At 40.2% G+C, this 17,121-nt stretch overlaps 1 protein-coding gene across 2 annotated transcripts in view; it reads right to left on the bottom strand.

Moving 5' to 3' along the window:
* LY75 (lymphocyte antigen 75) overlaps nt 1-17,121 on the bottom strand; it is a 124,356-nt gene that overhangs the window by 90,456 nt on the left and 16,779 nt on the right. For both annotated transcript variants that reach the window (XM_070799243.1, XM_019983285.2), the window contains exons 5-12: nt 14,270-14,380; nt 12,629-12,769; nt 10,030-10,224; nt 8,888-9,045; nt 4,675-4,785; nt 3,794-3,882; nt 3,476-3,645; nt 1,219-1,418 (exon numbers count right to left, since the gene is read on the bottom strand). In XM_070799243.1, the coding sequence (XP_070655344.1) occupies nt 1,219-1,418; nt 3,476-3,645; nt 3,794-3,882; nt 4,675-4,785; nt 8,888-9,045; nt 10,030-10,224; nt 12,629-12,769; nt 14,270-14,380 (1,175 nt within the window). The remainder of the gene's footprint in view (nt 1-1,218; nt 1,419-3,475; nt 3,646-3,793; nt 3,883-4,674; nt 4,786-8,887; nt 9,046-10,029; nt 10,225-12,628; nt 12,770-14,269; nt 14,381-17,121) is intronic.

Genomic DNA, 17,121 nt, shown 5'->3' with positions numbered 1-17,121 from the left:
CACTGGAGGGATAACCTTCCTTAGCCAGGCTGGGGAACTGTTCTGACATGACACCATGTCCTCTTGCAGTCCAAGAATCTTGAGAGACAAAATGAAGTAAGGTTATAAAGAATACACATGAATGCTCTGGGAGTAGATTTCTGCAAAGAAAGGCACTAACGGCAAATTTTGAACATAATACACTGAGGCCTGTACAAGTACAGGACTACTTTTGATGAAGAAGAATCAAAGGGCAGACTGCACTGGTGTGTGAACATTTACAGAAGATGGCAAAACAAAACTTGCCACTTTGGACTGTTCCTTTGGTTTGTGATGACTAATTTTATGCCAAATGAACCACAGTCATTTCAAAAGTAGAAGAGGGGCAGATGACACAATGGTAGGTTGAATTACTGGTCCTGATTTTTCAGTCCCTGTGATATAGTTATACACTCTTGCCATCATGGCTTCCTGGTGGGTGAAGGATAAGTCCCTGAGCCTTGACCTGGGGCTCAGCCATGTGACTTACTGTGATCGATGGGATAGCAGTGAAAGTAAAGTGAGCAGAAGCCTAAAATATGCTTACCTGGGTTAGGCTTGCATTTCCAGCTCTAGTAATTCAGTATGAGAAGAATAAGCCCCTGCTAGCTGCTCCACCTTTGGCCTGACACTAGATTGAAGAGCAGCAGACCACAACTGATAGCCTGGAGGCCAGTACAGCTCACCCATAACTGAAAGCAGAGCTGACTATTAAAGCCCAAATTCAATCATTCAAACTCTATCTGTCCCAGAGATCTGTGAACATGAGACTAAGCGTTGTCATAGCCACTGAATTTTGAGATAGTATGAAATTATGAAATCATTTCTTTGTGGGAACAGTTGGCTGATACGAATTCTAAAACAAATTCTTTGACTTGTAAGAACTGACAGAACTTGACAACAATAATTAGAGGGATAAGAGAATCATAAGCAAAGTATCACCATGGCATGTAGCTTATCCAACTTTCCAAAACAAAAGAACCCTAGGAAAGAACCATTTTGACTCTGGCCCTGCTCCTTTGGGTAGTATATGAGTGTACACGGAAATGGGTTTTCTGACACAGAGGTTTACTGATACTCTGACAAGGACTTTGGCAGGTGATGTATGTGTCTGCGGAGAAGCAGAGTTTGTGCAAGGACATGGACTAGGATAGGAGAGAGATGACTTCACTGAGGGATTGAATGAGAATATTACCTTACCTTATAACAAGAAAGACCTGAGGGGGAACTGTGCCAGCCTTCAGGACAGGGGTCTTCAGGCTTGGGGGCTGCTTTTTCGGGCTCAGAGCGTTGACTCATTTTCTTGCAAATTGAAAGTGCCCTGAAACTTCTGCAGTCTTTTACCTCCCACTTTCCAAGAGACTTTCCAGTAGCCATAACCACACATCCTCCTGGAGAAGCTGGGGTTGAATGGAAAAGTTTAACTGAAAGTTACATTTGAACATTTAAGTACAAATACTTTCTAGTGCCTACACTCCTCATTTGATTCAAGATGGCAGACGAGAATAGGAAAGAAAATGGAGGAAATAAATGTACTTTCACAATAATAATGACGACAGTAATACAAAGACATGCTTGTACTTGCCGGGTACTATTCTAAGAGGATTAAATGAATTGATCCTCACATAGAGAGGATTCTATTGTCAGACTGAGGTACCGTGAGGATTAGTGATGTGTCCAAGGTCACATGTGAGTAAATGGTTGACCAGGAACTGAAATCCAGGCAGTGTATGTGTAGAGCTGAACCCTACACCACCACGATGCTCTGTATAATCTAAATTGTTTGTATTCGCCTAACAACTTGCAACAGTTTTTGAGAAACTAAGTAACCCTCAAAACAAAACACTCCCAGATTCAAATCCAAAGGAAGAGCTGGTTCAATAAAGGTAAAAGGAGGTGTGTGGTAACACTCATTTGTTTACTATTTATGTCAGCCAGAACTGTATTTACTCACTACAACATCAAAAGATAGTCTGTATTGTCAGATCCATCTCCAGATGAAAAATGAGTGACTTGCCCACAATCATAGTTAGTAAGTGGTGAAGTCAGAACTGGAACCCAAATTTGCTAACAAAATACCATGCCCCCTTTCCCATGACATCACACTGCTTAATATAGGCAAAGGACAAGAAGAGCACACATTGCAAAGTAATGAGGATGACTTCCATCCCATCACACAGAGAAGCCACTCAGTCTCATGTCTCGCAACACAGGGACAGCAAGAGAAGCAAGGAACTGGAAAAAACTGGGAAAAACAACACACCTGGGTGGGTGTGCTATCTTCCCCTAGTCTACCCTCTGTCATGGCTTACCCAGTACAGACCAAACTGGCTGAATCTGAGAGTGAAAAGATAAAGAGAACTTAAAGACAGTCTTTCTGGCTACAGACTGAGAGAATAGCCATTATAGCTTACTTCCTGAACACCCTTTCAACCACTGAGGCTTATCCAGGAAGAATTTGACATTGACTCTGAAATATAACAGTGTCAATAAAAGAAACCATGTGTTTTGTATATTAGAACATTCTAATTTAAGATAAAATTTAACCAGGATCAGCACTTGTATCCTCCATGTTCCACAAGTAAAAAGATGACTTTGATATTATCAATACCACTCATATTTATATTCATGATCACGTATTACAAATTTTGTGGGCGTTCTCTATCTCAAATATTGTGTTTAACTATACATTCACATGCTCCAAGTTTTATGTTATAAAAATGGCCTTCACGATTCACTGTACAAAACATAAGAAAATATAAATAATTCAAAGGAAGAAAAGTCAAATGCTTCATAACTGTTCTCTCAAACAAAGTCAAAATCCTTTAAAAAGCATTGGTTTAGAAATCAGATCAGGATTTTATTAGTTCAATAATCAGGTCACCTTTGACAAGTAAATCACCTTTCTAAGCCTCTGCTTCCTCAATTCTAAAAAAATAAAATAAAATAAAATCCAAAGGGAATTCTGAGGCTCAAATGTCCTGATTCTATGGCTCATTCTGGTCAATTCTGTAGGCTAAAGAAGGATAAACTAACTTTCAGAATAAATAATTCATGGCCTCCTTAATTATCACCCCTTGAGAAAAAAAGAAACACAATTCAACTTTGGAGAAAGAAGTTAAGAAGCAGAGAGGTGAAAATGTAAAGTGCTCATGATGAGACTTTCAGGTTTGTTTGAGAGTTATATGGAAAAGACGTTAAACTCACACCGACAGTTCTAGTTCTGTGCCATTAGATGGTGGTTTCTGAGAACCAAATTTTCCAGCGTTTACTGGGTAATCCCTGAGGATTTCACAGGGGAGGCATGGTCACTGCTTCTATTTACAGTTCTATAGAAAGACTAGTCCAGATGGCCATCATCTCCTTCACATTTCAAAGGTAAGTGAAGAATAAATCTGGGAGGAAAGCTGTCTCTCACATCACTGTATTCTACTGCTTTAAAGGCTAAGGCACCTACCTGGCTCAAAAAAATTCCAATTGGAAAAGGTTACAGCCCGCTTTACTCCACCAACACTTGCCCAGCTATACTCTCCATTTGCATCTGTATCTCTCAGGCCAGTCCAGAAGTATTTTTCTGGAGACATGGTATGCTTTTTAATCATATCATTTAGGTATTCTTGCTCAAATCTATAAAATGAAAGTCAGATCAGTAGGTGTTTTTACAACGACAGAATTACTATATAAATTGAAGATGAACTTTGTTTTTAAGGAAGATTATTTGGCAAAGGAGCCCAGAGTTAAAAGTTCACTAGTACGTGTTTACTGATGGTCACACCTGCTAGTTATAGTCAGATTGCAGTTGGTCCCAAAGGGGACCTCATCCTTGTAAATCTTGTAACAGGTCTCTCCATGTCTCTTCCAGCCCTAAATCAGAGGAAAAATATCATCACACTGTCTTCAGGAATTGGTGACAAGCAAGGTTCTGCTACACAGGTTAACATCTTACAACTAATGGAAATTAAGGACACAGCCAGGGAATTCATACACATGATGAGGGTGGGATATAATTTCATGGATAACCTCCATAAGCTTGTGATCCCGTGTCAGACAGAAGGTATGTCTTAATTTTCTTTACCCTCAATGTCTTTCTCGGGCTTCCCAGGTGGTGCTAGTGGTAAAAAACCTGCCTGCCAATTCCAGAGACATAAGAGATGTGGGTTCGATCCCTGGGTTGGGAAGATCCCCTGGTGGAAGGCATGGCAACCCACTCCAGATTCTTGCCTAGAGAATCCTATGGACAGATAAGCCTGGTGGGCTACAGTCCATGAGGTCGTAAAGAGTCGAACACAACTGAAGCGACTTAGCACAGCACAATGCCTCGTTCATTTTAAGAGTATAACAGTTGTTAGCTCAATTATTTTTGAACAAGAATAATATGAGTAGAAGTAAAAAAAAATCAGCATTGAGAAGAGTAATCACATATATTCTTATAGAAATTCATGAATAGGTAATTCTTTTTCCTATAACTCTTTTTTTCTCTTCTGTAGGAATGCTGATATACTGTGATTCACTGCCTTCTGGCTTGGTCTAATGTAAATGAACAGAAGCTAGTAATCTCTTCTGTTTTCCAAGTTTAAACTGTTTAAATTCAGTTACCATCTCTAACCAAAAAGGTGTAATATTGCTTAGAAAAATTTACACAGGCATTTTACATACCTCTTCTGGAGGACATATTTTATCAGATCTTGTGTCATTCAATTTTTCTCCCTTTTTCTTACACACATATTTAAGTTTCTCTTCACATGACTGGACCTTCCACTGACCGAGCTTTTAAAAAAACAGAAAATCATTTCTTTCACGAGAGAAATTATTTTCCATATATTTAGAATTGGACTTATTTTAAATCAAGATAATTTCTTCTTACAACTCTCAGGGAGGATGAGGGGGAGGAGGGAAAGGAGGAAAGGGAGGCAGAGAGAAGGAATATAACTGAGCGATTAAACCTGAGACCATACTCCTAGAAAATGCTACCTAACAAGACTGGAAGCCTGTTACTTCTGCATCACCTCAAGGTCACCATGGGGATGCAGTTCATTTTCTTATAAGCGTAACAATAAAAACTATTAAAGGACACCCATACAGAAGTTGAAGAGAGAAAAACCCAGCCCAAAAAGACTTGCCAGCGTTCTAATCTCCTTCCATAGGACACAGCCAAAGTTTGTCCGCAGATTAATACCTTTGGGCAGGTCACTTAACCTCCCCGTCTCAGTCTCTTCACGTGTAAGAAGACAGTGATCAGAATAACTGCTCTCTAAGAATTGTAGAATCAAAATTTCCTTCCAACTCCACTTCAGTCCAGATGTCAAAGTTCTCTCTTTCAAATACGTTACTTAACATTTATTTGGCTTGAGTCACTATGCTTTCTTTGAATGAAATTTTAGAAAGTCAGTTGTGATAAGGGTCAGTTTTGAACACTGGAAGCCATCTAGGTAAGCCATCAGTTCACTGTGGCTTGTGGGACCTCATTTCAACCTTTCATATTCTTTTAAAGATATTCTGTGTATCCTTTTAAATGTGACACCCTTCTAAATTCAGCTTTATACCTTTCTAAAAACATCTTTTAAGATGATGCTGTGGAAGTGTTACACTCAGTATGCCAGCAAATCTGGAAAACTCAGCAGTGGCCACAGGACTGGAAAAGGTCAGTTTTCATTCCAATCCCAAAGAAAGGCAATGCCAAAGAATACTCAACCTAATGCACAGTTGCACTCATCTCACATGCTAGTAAAGTAATGCTCAAAATTCTCCAAGCCAGGCGTCAATAGTACATGAACTGTGAACTTCCAGATGTTCAAGCTGGATTTAGAAAAGGCAGAGGGACCAGAGATCAAATTGCCAACATCCACTGGATCATCGAAAAAGCAAGAGAATTCCAGAAAAACATCTACTTTTGCTTTATTGACTACACCAAAGCCTTTGACTGGGTGGATCATAACAAACTGTGGAAAATTCTTCAAGAGATGGGAATACCAGAGCACCTGATCTGTCTTCTGAGAAATCTGTATGCAGGTCAGGAAGCAACAGTTAGAACTGGACATGGAACAACAGACTGGTTCCAAATCGGGAAAGGAGTACGTCAAGGCTGTATACTGTCACGCTGCTTATTTAACTTATATGCAGAGTACATCATGCGAAATGATGGGCTGGATGAAGCACAAGCTGGAATCAAGATTGCCAGGAGACATATCAATAACCTCAGATACCCATATGACACCACCTTTATGGCAGAAAGCAAAGAAGAAATAAAATCTCTTGATGAAAGTGAAAAAGGAGAATGAAAAAGTTGGCTTAACACTCAACATTCAGAAAACTAAGATTATGGTATCTGGTCCCATCACTTCATGGCAAATAGATGGGGAAACAATGGAAATAGTGAGAAACTTTATTTTGGGGGGCTCCAAAATTGCTGCAGATGGTGACTGCAGCCATGAAATTAAAAGATGCTTGCTCCTTGGAAGAAAAACTATGAACAACCTAGACAGCATTTTAAAAGGCAGAGACTTACTTTGCCAACAAAGGTCCATCTAGTCAAAGCTATGGTTTTTCCAGTAGTCATGTATGGATGTGAGAGTTGGACTATAAAGAAAGCTGATTGCCAAAGAATTGATGCTTTTGAAATGTGGTGTTGGAGAAGACTCTTGAGAGTCCCTTGGACTGCAAGGTGATCCAACCAGTCCATCCTAAAGGAAATCCAACCAGTCCATCCTAAAGGAAATCAGTCCTGAATGTTCATTGGAAGGACTGATGCAGAAGCTGAAACTCCAATACTTTGGACACCTGATGCGAAGAACCGACTCATTGGAAAAGACCCTCATGCTGGGAAAGATTGAAGGCGGGAGTAGAAGGGGATGACAGAGGATGAGACAGTTGGATGGCATCACCGATGCAATGGACATGAGTTTGAGTAGGCTCCGGGAGTTGGTGATGGACAGGGAAGCCTGGCATGCTGCAGTCCATGTGGTCGCAAAGAGTCAGACACAACTGAACAACTGAACTGAACTGAAAATCATCTCTTCCAGTGAAACACTTCTAAACAGCCCTAGAATTTATTGCTTTCACTTGTTTCTCTAGAAATTTGGGTGATACAATCAGCCTCCTAAACAGCAGTTCACAGGAAAGTGCTAAAAACAAAAATATAGAGACACCTGTGTCCCTTTGGCTCAAGATTGCTTATCCTGTACATGAGACAGGGTGTTCAGGGCTGGTACACTGGGATGACCCTGAGGTATGGGATGGGGAGGGATGGGGGAGGGAGGGTCAGGATGGGGAACACATGTACACAGACGGCTGATTCATGTGAATGTATGGCAAAAACCACCACAATATTGTAAAGTAATTAGCCCCTAATTAAAATAAATTAAAAAAAAGATTGCTTATCCTGGACTCTTAACTGAAACATGCTCAATAAACATTCATGAACTCTATAGGAGTAAGATGTTTATTGGGCCTAATTTTTAATAAAATCATTTTTTCACTTCTCAGTTCAGTCTCTCAGTCATGTCCGACTCTTTGCAACCCCATGAACTGCAGCAAGCCAGGCCTCCCTGTCCATCACCAACTCCCGGAGTTCACCCAAACTCATGTCCATCGAGTTGGTGATGCCATCCAGCCATCTCATCCTCTGTTGTTCCCTTCTCCTCCTGCCCTCAATCCTTCCCAGAATCAGAGTCTTTTCCAATGAGTCAACTCTTCGCATGAGGTGGCCAAAGTACTGGAGTTTCAGCTTTAGCATCAGTCCTTCCAGTGAACACCCAGGACTGATCTCCTTTAGGATGGACTGGTTGGATCTCCTTGCAGTCCAAGAGACTCTAAAGAGTCTTCTCCAACACCACAGTTCAAAAGCATCAATTTTCAGCGCTCAGCTTTCTTCACAGTCCAGCTCTCACATCCATACATGACCACTGGAAAAACCATAGCCTTGACTAGACAGACCTTTGTTGGCAAAGTAATGTCTCTGCTCTTGAATATGCTATCTAGGTTGGTCATAACTTTTCTTCCAAGGAGTAAGTGTCTTTTAATTTCATGGCTGCAATCACCATCTGCAGTGATTTTGGAGCCCCCCAAAAATAAAGTCTGACACTGTTTCCACTGTTTCCCCATCTATTTCCCATGAAGTGATGGGACCGCATGCCATGATCTTCGTTTTCTGAATGTTGAGCTTTCAGCCAACTTTTTCACTCTCCTCTTTCACTTTCATCAAGAGGCTTTTTAGTTCCTCTTCACTCTCTGCCATAAGGGTGGTGTCATCTGCATATCTGAGGTTATTGATATTTCTCCCGGCAATCTTGATTCCAGCCTGTACTTCTTCCGGCCCAGCGTTTCTCATGATGCACTCTGCATAGAAGTTAAATAAGCAGGGTGACAATATACAGCCCTGACGTACTCCTTTTCCTATTTGGAACCAGTCTGTTGTTCCATGTCCAGTTCTAACTGTTGCTTCCTGACCTGCATATAGGTTTCTCAAGAGGCAGGTCAAGTGGTCTGGTATCCCCATCTCTTTCAGAATTTTCCATAACACTTGACCTGGACATGAGACAACGGTATTTGGTTAGATTGTGGCTACCTGCTAAATATTACTGAGAGAAAGCAGCTTCTCAGAAACCATTTGGCGCAAGAATCTCAGCTCCAAAAGAGATTCTCTTCATCTCTTTCACACCAGGGCAGATACTCTCAGACAGGAATTGGATTGCTTCTTTAGTAATTGCTTTATTTACCTTTTCTCAGCAGTTACTAGAAAGATAATCTACAGTTCGATTACCTTTTATTTTCTTTCCTAGTTTAAATACAAATATTCCAATGAAAGTCACCTGATTATAAGATTATCAGGTATAACAGTAAGGATATAAATAAATCCAAGGAGGTTTCCTACCTTTCCTGAATAGGAAACGCAGTTGGGAGTCTCATTATAGGGAACACGTGGCTCATTCTCATCCCAGTAAGTTAGAGTAACTTCAGTACCATCTGACCACTGAAATAGGGCTGGTGTGTTTATATTCCTCAGGCCTGTCCACATTTCCCCTTCAGCATCTAAAAGAAAAATGTTTTGTTTGGTTACTCAGTCACATACTTCCACATGGAAACTACTGCTGATTTTTACATTTTGATAAGGGGTATTAGCAGTCTTGATGGTATTTCTTTTTCTTTAAATTCAGGAAAGTGATATTCGTAATTAGCTTGTAACAATGTTGATATGTTAGGCTGGCCTGATGAAGAGGGCTTTTCAGGTCACTTATGCAGGCAGGGTACACAGGCGGAACAGCTAGCTGTACTACGATCTGTAGGTTGAACTTAAAATAATTGTTTTCATATTATAGTCTTTGTCTCTATGAATACATAGAATTAGATAAACCTTGCTTTATGAGAAATAATGAAATTCTACTAACAGTCATAGATATTTCAGTTAGAATAAGAATATTGTTCATCACTGAATGACTGTACTGCTTTGCCAGGTCAAACAACTGGCACCACGCTGGCACAGAATATAGGTATCTGAAAGTGAAAAGTCAAAGTGAAGTCTCTCAGTTGTGCTATTACTGTGGGTGAATCGTAGGAGCAGACCTTAATACTGGCTCTCTGGTGTTTTGTTCATTTTTTAGCTTCCAAATAATTATAAAAGTGAGGTAATCATCACTTAAGTGTCGGGAGGAATTTAAATAGCATTTAGCTTATGAGACGAGGGAAATTATTCAGTCAGTGGTTGTACCATCAGGTTGGTAGCTGCTTGCTACATGCAACTATTTAAAATCGTAAATCAATTAAAATGAAAGCAAAAATTCAATTCTCCAGTCACTCTGGCTACATTTCTAGGGTTCAAAAGCCACAAGTGGTTGGTGGTTATTGAATGACAGCACGGATTTTCTGCCAGTTCCATCATGGCAGAAAATTCTATTGGATAATACTGATCAAAATTGGATCAAACTGTAAGGTTTTCATTCTGAAAACAGAGTCTGAAAACAGGGATACTTTAAAATGTTTTAAACCTCTTTTTAAGAGGATATCTTAAAAACTTACCCCCATTATGAAGTTTTGTGACAACTACCTCCACATCTGCTAGAGAATGAATGCTGATGAGGTCACTGCTGAAGGTTTGGCATGTCGTATGCGCCTTATCCCAGGAATCACTTTCATTGACCAGCAGATAGCAAAAGCCATCATTTGGCACCCAGTCTGCAGCATCACAGTGGGTATCTGAGTATGTCCACATATCTGGAGGAAAAGAAGCTATTTATATTCCAGTAAAGATACAGCTATTTTGAGTCAATAACATTGCAAATTCTTTCCTGAATCATAAGGCTTCTGGAAAACTGAAGAATGGGATTTTAGATGGTACAGTGACATGAATTTATGCAGTGCACAGCATCATAAGAGTGACTGCAGGGATTCAGACAATAATGTGACTTTAGAGTGATACAAATTTGCTATATGGCTGGCTATAGACTATTTATAGAGGGATTTCCCTGAGTCCTAGTAGACAGAAGAAAAGTGTGGGGTAAGTCAGTAATTGACAAATCTCTTCCTGGGTATGGGCTTTGTGATGCTCCCCTCCAGTCTCTGCCTTTGAGAGATTATAATGTTAAGCTTCCTTTTCAGGTATGGTCAGCTTAGCAAGGGAATGTACATTCATGCTCATGGCTGAACAAACAAGCAGAGATTTAAGGAACATAATAAAACATTTATTCATTTCACATCCACGAAATGGCATCAGTGAAGGGAAAGAGCAAAGAGCATCTCTGGACCTCTTCTTTCCTGCCCTCTACTAGTCCTACAGGCCTCATGGAATGAGGGGGATTCTTTGTTTTGACTATAATAAAATTTAGCTAAGTGATGGTCAAAAACATTAGAGAAAAAGAGCGGGGTATAAACCATAAAGAATACATCTACCCCTCTTAACAGAACTAGAAAGTAGTTCAGCTATTCAGGCTTCATGGATTTGGACCATTTGGAATGTTTGTTATAAGAAAACACGTCTTCAAAATGTGGACAGTGTGTTTTTTACTAAAGGATAAAACCAGGTTCACCTTCTCACACTTGTAAAATAACTCAATTAACTTTAAGATTCTGAAATAGCACTTATTATTATATTTTACAATTATAATAAAGGAACAGAGGGAAAAACACTCACAGTTGAACTTAAAATAATTGTTTTCATATTATAGTCTTTGTCTCTATGAATACATATTTTTACAAGATTACATTGATAAGTAAACATATGATTTTGTTCTGTTCTTTGTATTTTCCTGCTGGCACAGTTATGTTAATAAATGCATTTGTTCAATCATGTGGAAACATCATGATTTACTTAATAATTGCTACTAAAGGATATTTATTTGATCTATATAAGTCACCCTGGTTTATTTTCATTGGTGCTGTCCTTTCTGCTATGCCTTTTGTTGTATGGACTAAATTTGGTTTGAATCAACTTGGAAGATGACTGTTCATTTTCCCCTATTATTTTTTAATCTTAAAAGAACAGCTTTATGCTCCTATTTGGATGATAAGAAATTTTATGCTTTATTCTCTTCCCTCAACATTCTTTAAACCACAAGACAATTTAAAACCTCTTCTCCCAGTTTTAAGTACTCAATGAGGATTTAATCAAATACCGGGTATATGGTGGGCCCCAAGCAAGACAATAAGGATATTTCTCTCCTCCATTCTTTTGAACACTTCTCAAACTTTTCTGGACCTTGGAAGTTTCAGCTGTCCTGTGTCTCTCTTACTCCCAAACTCCCTGGGAAAAAACACCTCTGCGCACATATTTTGTCCATCTATACCTCTCCTTTCTACCTCATTTGTCAGCATCAGCCTGGTAAAGCAGAGAGGTGGGTGGGCATTGTAGGACAATTCCTATGTCCATCATTTTTCACTCCCCATAGAGGCAGGTCATATATAAGACCTCTCCTTAGAGTGTGGCTCTCAAACTTAAGAGTGTATCAGAATCACCTGGAAGGCTTTTTTCTTTTCTCAAAGCAACTTTTTTTTTTTTTAAATCCAGAGTCTTAAAAAAAAATTTATTTATGTATTTGGCTGTGGCAGGTCTTAGTTGCAGCACGTGGGATCTTCCTTGGGTAATGCAGGATCTTTTGTTGGAGTGCACAGACTCTCTAGCTGTGTGTAGGCTTAGCTGCTCCATGGCATGTGTGATCTCAGTTCCCCAACCAGGGATCAAAACTGTGTCTCCTGCATTGGGAAGCAGATTCCTAACCACCTGACCACCAGGGAAGGCCCTGGAAGCACAGGTTGGGGATCCCCATCCTCAGAGTATCTCATTTAGTAAATATGGGTACGTCCTAAGAATCTGCATTTCTAACAGGTACAGGTGAAGCTGATGCTCTTGGTCTGGGGAACCACTGCTCCAGAGAAAGAACAGCCACCTGTGAAGAGAACTATATTTCCTATCTAGAATATCCCTGCCTTCTTATGAGCATATAGCAAGCTAAAGCTTTATTCATGTATAGTTTATAATATCTAACCACAGGGTCAATATCAAATACCTTCCTGCATTGGCAGTATCATGTGAAGGAAAGGGGGAAACAGGTATCTGAAATGGATTTGCTTGATTTCACAAAACTAATTTTGAGACCTTTGTTGGAGGAAGTGAGAAAGGTACCTGTCAACTCCACTGTGCTATTTAACAGTTTCTCACAGACATAGGGCAGTTGAGCCTCGCAGGAAAAACTCTGCCACAGACCCGAATCAGCATCCATTCTTGCACAGCTTGATCTGCCAATGATAGGTGTCATCAGCACATCTGAAATGGCAAGATTTTCAGAGTTAAAAGAAGAAGGTTAGGGCAAGAGTGGTGGTTAGAAAAAATAATTTGTATTCTTAACTTTATTTATTGGAACTCATGAAATAGTTAAAACTTTTAACTACATTGAGATGTATAAGCTGCAATAGACAATCACATGTTTAACTATGTCTTCTTAAATATAGGACACAGGAGTAGAAATACTCTGATATGTTGTAGCTAACTAAAAAAACAAAGCCAAAAACCAAACCTCTGCCCCTAACCAATCTGCCTGTCATATCCTGTGGTCAGTAGTTCTTAATTTGCTACCCTACCCAATAAAATGCTAATTTATGATTCTGCCATGCCTTCAAGGCTTTAAGATTAAATTATCTTTAAAGATTCTACTTACTGAGATAATAGAGAATTTATTTACTAAGAAAAATCTATTAACTGAAATGCCAATGAATTGGTATTCTATTGCACATATCTCATTTTTATTATATGTATGTAGAATACTTTGGTAGTGAAGTTAGTGTTAACTTTTACATTCTACAATTTATCAGAAGCCTATGATTTTATTTTTTAAAAAAGATATCTAAACCTTTTTTGGAGAAGGCAATGGCACCCCACTCCAGTACTCTTGCCTGGAAAATCCCGTGGACAGAGGAGCCTCGTAGGCTGCAGTCCATGGGGTCGCCAAGAATCCAACACGACTAAGCAACTTCACTTTCACTTTTCACTTTCATGCATTGGAGAAGGAAATGGCAACCCACTCCAGTGTTCTTGCCTGGAGAATCCCAGGGATGGAGCCTGGTGGGCTGTCTATGGGGTCGCACAGAGTCGGACACGATTGAAGTGACTTAGCAGCAAACCTTTTTTGGGGAGGGTGAAAAGCTTTTGACTAACTAGGGTTTTGTTTTATTCACTATAAAATTTTCTTAAGGATATTTATTTGTATATGAAAATATAACCATTATGTTGTCAGTACTTGGGTGCTGCAGTAGAAGACTTCAGGAGTTTGAGAATGAGGAATTATTTCCACTGGATGGCGTCACCAACTCAATGGACATGAGTTTGAGCATGCTCCAGGAGTAGGTGATGGACAGGGAAGCCTGGTGTGCTGCAGTCCATGGGGTCTATAAGAGTCAGACACAACTAAGCAACTGAACTGAATTATTGCCATATTAGAGTTAAGCTGCAGATGAAATGCAATATGGGTCAGTCATGGACATGTCAAGTCCTCTCAGGGACACAGAAAGGTTCCTGGGCTGTGGAGTGGGGCTCTTTCTGCTCCTACCTAAAGATGCAGGGTCACTCTAAAGATTAGGGACAAATGCTCAGTTGCCCATTGTGGGGGTCAACTTGGCTATAATGGAATCACAATAAAGAAGGGTTCAAGGAAAAAAAAATTCTTCTGAGAGTCTGAAATTTGTATAAGCTCCCAGGGAGTGGGAAGGTTGTTTTTTTTTTTTTTTTTTTTGAAGTTTATGCTTTGTAAATGGAAGAGCAGGCAGTTACCTGGGTCCCAGTTGAGAAAGTTCAATGGCCTGTGGTCTGACCATTCCCAGCCTCTAGCAGAGTACAGCTGATTTAGACCAATCCAGAAAATTCTCGCAATGCCTTCTTTTCCTGTAAGAATTACACAGGTTTAAAAAGTGACAAAATTATGTGTTATTAATAATCCAGACTTAAGTTTATACTCCTAGCAAAACATCTGCAGGTCTTGATTATAAGGCAGGAACCCTGTAGGGGACTGTATCCAACAAAGGCAGATGATGCTGACAGGCAACAAAACTTCTGTCTATTGAGAAACCCAAAGGCTGCTAAGTTAATCCAATTCAGCTTCTCCATTAGCTTGTTCAGTTCTTCCATGGTTGTATGGGTCCATGTGTATTGAAAAAAAATAGAATGAAGATTCTGGGAAGAAGATGGTAGGAACAGAAGACCAATTATCACTCCAGTGAGAAATAAATATGAGGTTAAGGGTGAAATATAAGGATACACTATGCTTTCCAGGAGCTTCACTGTGAAAGATAGAAGCAGGGGTTCAGGATCCAGGGGAAAAAAAATTTAATTGTAGATGTTTAAACAAGTTTATAGCCTATTTGGGAAGAGTCCATAGAGTTTTGATAAAAATATAAGAGAATAAACAGTTGATGAGATTACAAACAGCTTGGAGGAAGTAGTTAACATTGAACCAGATGGAGAAATAACAGCATAGATAGAGAAAAAATTGTAAGTGTGATAGTGAGAAACTAAGGGTTAACCTCACTTTTCTCAAGGAGAGAGATAAGGATACTCTCTCTACTAAGGAAGGAGAGGTGGATGTTTGAGTAGATGGCTTGAAGAGACTGCTGAAGGGAACTCTGGATTTTTCCTTTTTTTTCACCTTGTTAGCATAAACAAGGGCTGTCAGCACTGGTACAGCAAGACCTTGAGGATTTAATCTAATGTACATCTTTCTTTATTAGTAAATGGGATTGATTTTCCAGCATTCCTAAAGCAGTCCTGGAAATTATGACATATATATGGTACTCCAGATTTAACCATACCTGACATTCAGAATTCCTTTCATTCATTCATTTCTAACCAGGGATACTATACAGGGGACCAACCCTTCCCATCTATCCCAAGTTCAATGTCCTCTTTTCCATGAAACCTTTTCAGATATCCCCCAGCAGGAATTCTGAATAACCGTACTGCTTCCTTTGAATAATCCTATTGTTCACCTGCACACAAAAAGTAAACATTTACAATGGAACAAAATGATGTTTTGAAGGTGTCAGGCTCCTGTTTACTTCATCACCATGTTCTATTTGTGATCTGTATTGATGATGACTCATGCCTTATTCCTCACTAGAATCATAAGATTTTAAAATTGTGACTATGCTGATAACACCAGTGCTCAAAAGTTTGTGTGTGTCTTTCTGTGGATGTGATAAATTTGAAAGGCTCTGGTTGGGCAAATGCAAAGGGTAGGGATTTCTTCCCTGGTCTGGGATTTCTTACATGGTCTGGACAATTTGGAGCTGGACTTTTTTCCTTCATCTAGTCCAAGCAAGGAATGCTATGATACATTTGGAGGAATGTTTGGTAGAAAGAAAAGAAAAGAAAGTGAAGTCACTCAGTCACGTCTGACTCTTTGTGACCCCATGGACTGTAGGCTGTCAGGATTCTCCATCCATGGGATTTTCCAGCCAAGAATACTGGAGTGGGTTGCCATGTCCTTCTCCAGGGGATCTTCCTGGCCCAGGGATTGAACTCAGGTCTCCCACACTGCAGGCAGACTCTTTACTGTCTGAGCCACCAGGGAAGCGGGTGTGGACTAATTTGAGACTCTGTCTCTGCCTGTCTTTGCCATCAACAAAAAGATGATTGCTAGCTTAAGTCCCTATGTCTAATCAATGGGCAAGTCCACTGAACTAGATATTCTTGACCATCCCCAATACCCCTTTTCAGACATGACTCTGTATTTCTATTCCTCTCCCCACAGTGAGAAACTGTAGGGCCTGATAATGGTCATGCATCTGAGAGGAACATCAGAAAGGCCACAGCCAGCAGGGGCCCTGACCTAGACATGTCCTAGCCTTGGGCCAACTATCAAGGGAGGTCAAAGTGAGCAGTCTCTCAGGGAAGAGACAAATTGAGGAGAATAGAAATGTGCTGTTCCTGCTCTGGGGATTGTAGGTCCTCCTTTATAGCTCTGGGATCAATCTATGATTAGAGGTCCCTGAGAAGGACAGAGCCACAGGATATTCGACTCCCAAACAAAATCTAGTGAATATGAGCAAACCGAATCCCCCACTGGTAGGCCCCTTTTATTAGTAAAACAAAATCAAAATAAACTAATTAGGTGCAGGGCAGGCACAGAGAAGAAAGAATGCTCTTTTAGACTGTGTGGGATTTATCTTCAAGAGGGACGATCCTACTTTATTTCTGTCAGCAAATTCCCTAGTCCCATCCAACCACTAGCTACCAAACCCAGAGATCATTTGGGAATAACATTCCCCACTATGTTTGTGTCTGTACAACTCTTATTTCCCCGACTAGACCAAGCACTTTGATCACAAATTTCTGACTCACTTTTGTGTGTGTGTTGTGTGTTCAGTCGCTCAGTCGTGTCTGACTCTGCGACCCCATGGACCATAGCCTGCCAGGCTCCTCTGTCCATGGAATTTTCCAGGCAAGAATACTGGAGCAGGTTGCCATTCCCTTCTCCAGGGGAGCTTCCCAATCCAGGGATGAAACCCACATCTCTTGTGTCTCGTGCATTGGCAGGCAGGTTCTTTACCACTGGCACCACCTGGGAAGCCCTTTTGTGGGCCTCACTATTCCCAGTCCACTGTTTACACCTGCTAGTTTTCAGGGAA

The sequence above is a fragment of the Bos indicus genome, chromosome 2 (assembly GCF_029378745.1).
Source record: "Bos indicus isolate NIAB-ARS_2022 breed Sahiwal x Tharparkar chromosome 2, NIAB-ARS_B.indTharparkar_mat_pri_1.0, whole genome shotgun sequence".
Lineage (NCBI taxonomy): Eukaryota > Metazoa > Chordata > Mammalia > Artiodactyla > Bovidae > Bos > Bos indicus.
The sequence above is the reverse complement of the archived record's forward strand: the minus strand, read 5'-3'. Positions and strand labels throughout refer to the sequence as shown.